Source organism: Capra hircus, chromosome 8 (genome assembly GCF_001704415.2).
Source record: "Capra hircus breed San Clemente chromosome 8, ASM170441v1, whole genome shotgun sequence".
Lineage (NCBI taxonomy): Eukaryota > Metazoa > Chordata > Mammalia > Artiodactyla > Bovidae > Capra > Capra hircus.
Window position 1 is genome coordinate 94,063,066 of NC_030815.1, and position 8,074 is coordinate 94,071,139.

At 36.8% G+C, this 8,074-nt stretch overlaps 1 protein-coding gene across 1 annotated transcript; it reads left to right on the top strand.

The window, feature by feature from the left end:
• LOC102168540 (olfactory receptor 13F1-like) lies at positions 1,993–2,934 on the top strand. Its single transcript, XM_005684383.2, has one exon. It carries the CDS (start codon positions 1,993–1,995, stop codon positions 2,932–2,934), a length of 942 nt encoding a protein of 313 aa, XP_005684440.2.

An 8,074-nucleotide genomic window follows, 5' to 3' on the forward strand; every position in this document is an offset into this window, starting at 1 on the left:
GACCAGGTTTGAATCCAAGTCACATGGATTCAAGTGCTAAGCAGGGTTTTGGCTGGGTTCAAGTCCCAGCCACATGGGTTCAAGTCCCTATCTGTAGTAAATGATTTCACAAATGCTGATCTGATTTCTCACATCAGGGCTGCTACTTTTTGCTTGAGTAACATTTGCTACATGGACTGGGGAGAACCCTGTTGATATCATTCAGTCTGGTTCATATCTTTTATGAGTTGAATTCCCTTCTGTTCTGCCTGATTTTGATCACTTTTAAGTGCCATGAAATAGCTGCTATTTTATACTTGATTTGGAGTTTATGATTGTTAGTAGCATGAGGGTGAGTCTGATCTAAGCTACTCTGCCACAAGATACTTCATCATTAGTAGAAGTTGGAAGTCTAAGATGTACTTTTTAGGAAGATCTGACAGACTTCCTTCTGAGCTGGGTATGTAATAAGAGGGGGAAAGAACTCAAAGATTACTTCTAGATTTCTGGCTTAAGTATGTGATCAAATGTTATTGCTATTATTGGAGATAGGGGAAAATACAGACTCATAAGCATGAGAAAACTTGTCAAAATTTTGGCAATTTCTTTTTCAGACAGAAATTATCATGTAGGTTCTAAATTTTTCTTTTCAGTGTGTGTTAATGTAATTCCAAAGCAGAAGTGTGGTTTGGTGCTTTATATATAACAGGGAGTCAGTTTGGCAACCTTTCTCAGTTTTAGTCACTGCCTCCATTTAACTTTTCTGAATGTATTCCTAAAGTTAAGTTCTCTTCTGACATTTACTCCTAGACACATTCATGCCAACCTAAATGATTTACCTGCAGCCACATAAGCTTTGGTCTACAGGAATTGAACCAGTGAGTCAGAAATGGGACTCTGGGCCAGATGTCAGTCAATCTCTTTTCTCCTTTTTGATCAACTGTTTATATTATGGTTGCAGTAAATCTTGCCTAAATGAGAAAGACAATCAATGACATTGCCATAGTCAAAGAAAGAAAGAAACAGTAGCAACTGAAAACCTGACTGACTGATTTAATAACACCATTAGGAGTAGAGCAGAGTTCCCCTTCCCAAAGTCAGCATAGACAGGAAAATGTTTATTTCTTATTTGAATAACACAACAATTAGAGCAGATCAGCTACTACCTATAATTGGATCTATGGGACATTGTCCCTGGAGTTTCAGAATTTGTCATAGTGTGCAAATAGATTTATAACTTTAATTTGCTGCATGAATTAGAAACTTTTCACAAGCAATAAAAAACTTAAATTGCCTTACAGAGTGAAAGGATGGCCCTTTGGAGGATGTTTCTGGAGCACAAATGTCAAGGAAATTCTGGCTATATGAAGGAAATGTTGCTATATGTCCTATTCTGAGAATATCTATAACCATTTTCCTGGGCTTAAGATGGAAAACCTGGACTTGTTTAACTTTCAAGCTTTGCAGTTAATTAATCTTTGGTTGCAGAAATCATTTTTACTAAATAAATCTCCCAAAATTATTTTGACAGAAGATACTGAACTTGGAAAACAGAAAAACTCCCAAGTAAGAAGACTGTTAGCCAACTATGGGAAAAAAATCATCCCAGTGGTTCAGAGGTAAATTGATATCTTCACCATCTATCAGTTACAGATGTGGTTTTGGGAAAAGAAAGACTCCATAAGATTTTCTTTCCTCAAGATCTCATGATATTTATGTAATAAACCTTGCCCTTTCCCAACTTTACCTTTAAAAAGTATTACAGCAAAAAGAAAATCTTGAAGATACTTTATCTGCTGACTCCCTACTTGAAATTTTCCTTATTGATGATAAATTATTCAAATACATACTAATAATACTATTACCAAGCTAAAGAAGCAGTTAAGCATATACTGCAAGTTGATGTGAAGAAAAAATACCAGAAAATAAAAATGGGGAAGATCTTGTGTTTTATATATGATAAATGATGATAATCTTTCTATGTGTATATACAAATGACCTCAACATAATAAAATGTTCCAGGCAAATCTGACATCTGTAACAATGTTTTTCTTCCTGGGATTTTCCCACTACCCCAAAGGTGAGATCATCATATTCGTGCTGTGCTTGCTGATGTACCTGATCACCTTATTGGGAAATATGATTCTGATCTCCATCACTATCTTGGATTCCCGCCTACACACACCTATGTACTTCTTCCTCAGCAATCTCTCCTGTTTAGACATCTGGTATACCTCTTCTGCTTTCCCTCCAATGCTGATAAACTTTATTTCAGGGGAAAACACCATCTCATTCTTAGGATGTGCTGCTCAGATGTACTTCTCTCTGGCCATGGGCTCCACCGAGTGTGTGCTCCTGTCCATGATGGCATATGACCTATATGTGGCCATCTGCAACCCTCTAAGATACCCCATTATCATAAACAAGAGGGTTTGTGTGCAGATTGCAGTTGGCTCCTGGGTGACAGGCTGCTTCACTGCCCTGGTGGAAACAGTGTTTGTATTGCAGTTGTCTCTGTGTGGTAATAGTGTGATAAATCATTTTGCTTGTGAGATTCTTGCTGTCTTAAAACTGGTTTGTGTGGACACTTCCAAAGTGAAGTTAATCATGCTGGTATTCACCATACTTCTTGTTCCCATGCCAATGCTCCTAATTTGTATCTTTTATGCATTCATCCTCTTCAACATCCTGAGAATCAGCTCAGTGGATGGTCGAAGCAAAGCCTTTTCAACATGTGCAGCCCACCTGTCTGTGGTTGTTTTGTTCTATGGGACAGTTCTCTCCTCATACCTGAAGCCTTCAGCTATAGATTCACAGGAAATAGATAAATTTATAGCTTTGGTATATGGTGCATTAACCCCAATGTTGAATCCTATCATCTACAGTCTACGAAATAAAGAGGTGAAAGCAGCTGTGAAAAAATTGCTGATAGGAAATCTTTTGGTATTGTCCTAATTTCTGTCTTCAAGTAATATGGGAGCAAGCACACTCATCTGTATAATCTCCAACATTATCCAGAAAACTGAAAAATAGGTGGAATAAGCTAAATCCTGGAAAATACCTATTTTTGAAAGGAGTTCCATATTAAATCCAATATCTTGATTTACCTGGTAAATAAAATTTTTGATATTAATAAGTAATTTAGGAAGAATAAATTATATTTCTAGAAATGTATTTATCATTCATTGAATATTAATATAATGTTAAAATTAGATGATTGCTTATTTTTTCATATTTGACTCACTATATCATTTAAATGTTCAAATCTAGCATCACTATGACAATAACTAGTATGCCAAAAGTATATGATATTAAGCCTAGGATATTGTGGAATAACTTATCATCCTATCATTAGCAATTATGTCTGAAATTATGAATAAGCAATATTTTATGTAAATGTGTATATAGTTCAAAGTATAAACACATTATAATTCATAAAACCAAGATACCATTAATTTTAGAACTTTTCCTACTCTAAATGTTAAAATGTAAAATATGTTATATTTGATAAACTACCATATGAATGATTTTGTTTATTTAGGATGTGAATGTAGGAGATGAGTAAATATCTGTGTATGTGCAAAGACATCATGACAAGAACTTACACACAGTAATCTTGCATTTGAAGTGGAGTAAAGGAAAAGCATTCAGGGGATCTATACAGGCTCCTTAAAGTATCTATGGTTATGAGGTCAAATATTCTCATATTGTACTCTGAATGTGGAAGTGAATTCATTAATACATACACACACACACATATATACACATATACCATGTTGCATATTTTTCCTAGTGCATGCTGAATTGACCAGTTAAGGCAGAGAAATAACATATTCCTACCCTGTAGAGATTACACTGCAAAAGAAATTACTAATGTACACATATATTGTGGGAAGATTCATGGATATGTTTGACAAATGTGAGCAAAATTACATAAATTATATTTTCACCAATATTTCATATTAATCAGTTTTTCTTTGTCTTTTCCATCCTCATTGGTGCTGGGAAATTATGAGACCAATACTTATACATTAATTCCTCTTTATCAGAGAGATGCCCTTAAGTATATGTGGGTGATGGCTTTATTCTATGGAGAAGGTGACTCTTGCTAGCATTGACAGAATATCTTCTAATTTTAGACTTAGAGATGGTAAGACAATCATAGATAATTATAACAGAAGGTTCTATCCTGAACCTTCCCTGGTGGCTCAGACAGTAAAGCATCTGTCTACAATGTGGGAGACCCGGGTTCTATCCCTGGGTTGGGAAGATCCCCTGGAGAAGGAAATGGCAATCCACTCCAGGACTATTGCCTGGAAAATCCCATGGACAGAGGAGCCTGGTAAGCTACAGCCCATGGGGTCGCAAAGAGTTGGGCACATCTGAGCAACTTCACTTTCTATCCTGAATAGAGCTTGCAAGAAACAATTCAGCTGAGGGTGAACTGATTCATAAAAGAACCATGTAGGAGAAAAGAATTCAACAAGTAGGAACTGTGCTGGTGTTCTTAATTCAAGTACCATTACTATACAGGAAAATTTTGTTTTCTTTCTCAGATAGATGCACAGTTCTATTAATTCAGAAACCTTCCAAAGGGGATTTGTGTTATTGAATAAAAGCAGAATAATATATTAGGGTTTTCATCCTTACTTTCATTTCACTACCAGACAACAATGACTATGGTATCTGATGTTATTTGGTTGAAAGGAGGAGGAAGTGTAAACCCTATTACCACCCAAACTCTACAGTCATTTATATCAAAGACTGATTCCAGGTAATCACAATCACTGAGCCTATACACATTCATCTTATTTGTTTATGTGGGTGAAAATAAAATCTATAGTTCCATGCCTCATCAGCTACTGTCAGCATGTGCTATCTTTTTCAACAACTTTGTCTGTGTTTTAAAGGGATATGGATGAGCTAATTGTTGCCTGAGAGATGAGCCAACCAGATGTCCAGAGGTAAAACTCAATAAAATGGCTTGTAACCCATCTGGTTAAATCATCACAGGCCTAGAGAGGGTCCTCAGATTTCAGGCGCTTCAGCAAGAATAATTTTATCTACACAAGTAGATTCAGGATGGAGTAAATTTCTGCATGATCCAAATATGTTTTGTTTTCTGTCTTCCAAAGATAGAATTGTATATGTAAACCAGAACTGCATTTTGATTACTTCTTTATCATTCTGTGTTCCATTATGAGCAACCTCCATTGTTTAACATTCTTTATCAAAAGAGGAGACAAATTCATTAGAAAGCAGCTTACCAAACTGTATCACATTTCAGTCCTGCCTCTCTGCAATAGCATTCAGTACATACTTTGCAATATTTATATTTAGCATCCTTGGAGGGGTCTCTCATGCAGGTGATTAATTTCAACAGATGTGTAACTTCAACCCCTTGTGGAAAACTTACTATTTTACCTCTAAGAAAGCAACTTTGATTCCACAGTCTTAAGGAACATCTCACTGTGGCCCACTTCCATGTATGTTTTTCAAAAATATTTATGTGAACTCAGAGGAAATGAATGCTTACCTTTGCAATCACAAAATAAATGGAAACTTAACCATGCCACTAGATACCTGAAAGTCTAATTAATGTCTTTTTCTAAATATTTCTGCTTTTCTTTCCTTCTGGTGAATAAGATTTTAAATAATTTCTGATATGGTCTTTTATTTTTCATTTCACTAATTTGCCACAATCTGAGAACATACTGGACATGGAACAACAGACTGGTTCCAAATAGGAAAAGGAGTATGTCAGGGCTGTATACTGTCACCCTGCTTATTTAACTTATATGCAGAGTACATCATGAGAAACGCTGGACTGGAAGAAACACAAGCTGGAATCAAGATTGCCGGGAGAAATATCAGTAACCTCAGATATGCAGATGACACCACCCTTATGGCAGAAAGTGAAGAGGAACTAAAAAGCTTCTCAATGAAAGTGAAAGAGGAGAGCGAAAAAGTTGGCTTAAATGAAAATGAAGATCATGGCATCCAGTCCCATCACTTTATGGAAAATAGATGGGGAAACAGTGGAAACAGTGTCAGACTTTAACTTTTGGGCTTCAAAATCAATGCAGATGGTGACTGCAGCCATGAAATTAAAGGACACTTACTCCTTGGAAGGAAAGTTATGACCAACCTAGATAGCATATTCAAAAGCAGAGACATTACTTTGCCGACTAATGTCCGTCTAGTCAAGGCTATGGTTTTTCCAGTGGTCATGTATGGATGTGAGAGTTGGACTGTGAAGAAGGCTGAGTGCCGAAGAATTGATGCTTTTGAACTGTGGTGTTGGAGAAGACTCTTGAGAGTCCCTTGGACTGCAAGGAGATCCAACCAGTCCATTCTGAAGGAGATCAGCCCTGGGATTTCTTTGGAAGGAATGATGCTAAAGCTGAAACTCCAGTACTTTGGCCACCTCATGCGAAGAGTTGACTCACTGGAAAATACTGATGCTGGGAGGGATTGGGGGCAGGAGAAGAAGGGGACGACAGAGGATGAGATGGCTGGATGGCATCACTGACTCAACGGATGTGAGTCTGAGTGAACTCCGGGAGTTGGTGATGAACAGGGAGGCCTGGCGTGCTGCGATTCATGGGGTCATAAAGAGTCGGACACGACTGAGCGACTGAACTGAACTGAATTGAGAACATACTAATATCTGTGCTACTTTACTTGTTTTAAAATCCTGAACCTTTCCCAAATCATCCTGAATATAAGGATTACCTGGAACACTTGCTAAAAATATTGTGCAAATGTTCAACTTAGATCCAAACCAGAATTTCCAGAGGAGATATCTGCTGATTCTATATGTTTTCTAACACCTGGTAATTCTTATGTGAGAATTATGGGAACTTTGACTCAGAGTGCTAAATGAAAGAGACTGAATCTTATTACTTAAGACTTTTAGAATGGGGGGAGATATGTTAACTGTCAAGGAGGTGAGAAATTCAGAAGTGATCAGAATCTAGGAAAAATAAGTCCAGAGCTTTGTTTAAAGTGTTAGGGAAAGGGAGAATCCATTTAAAAATGTGAAAAGTTTGAGCACAAAACACTTGGGACTCTGATCAAAGAAGAACTGGATAAATACTAAGTTTCATTCTGTCTTGTTTAGTGCAGTTCCTATTTGTGTACAGAAAAAAAGTAAAAACTAAGTTCAGAATTTAATTTAAAAACTACACTCTATATACACTAGGAGGAAGAAATATTTTAAAGGCCATTTAAATATGCTTAGTTTGAGTCCCTTCTCTGTTCACCTGAAACTATCACTACACTGTTTGTTAACAGGCTATACCCCTGTGTGTGTGTGTGTGTGTGTGTGTGTGTGTGTGTGTGTTACTTGCTCAGTGGTGTCTGACTCTACAATCCCATGGACTGTAGCCCATTAGGCTCCTCTGTCCATGGAATTCTCCAGGCAACAATACTGGAGTAGGTAGCCACCCCCTTCTCCAGGGGATCTTCCTGACCCAGGTATCGAACTTGGGTTTCCTGCATTGTGGGTAGATTCTTTAACATCTGAGCCACCAATGCTCCCATATCACTATACAAAATAAAAAGTTTAAATAAATAAAGATGCTTAGTTTATTTTTTAATAAATTACTTTAGTAAGACTTCCTTTCAGTAAAAGACAATCACAACAGAGTGATCCTAGAAGCTACAGTGAAGAGCAGAGTTTGAGACCTTAACTTGGTATCCATAGCTTCTTATTTAAGATGTGAATCATGTTCACATATCATAGTATTATTATAAATTCTTAAAAAATCATCACATGTTGTGCCAATATCATTTTGTGGGGGACAACTTTAGAGTCAGGAAGATTTAAGAAACTTACTGTAAAAAAAGATGTCATTCCAGGCCAATGTGATAACTGTGAAGATGATGAGAAATGGTAAAATTCTGGATATATTGAAAAGGTAGAACCAACAGGATTTCCAGAAGGACTGGGTATGGGTGAAAAAGGAAGAGAGGCATCAAGAATGGCTTCAGGGTTTTCAGACTGAAAAGTGGAAAGGAAAGAACTGTGACTCACTGATTCAAAAAAAGTCTATAATTGAAATGGATCTGTGGGAGAATATCAGGCATTCAT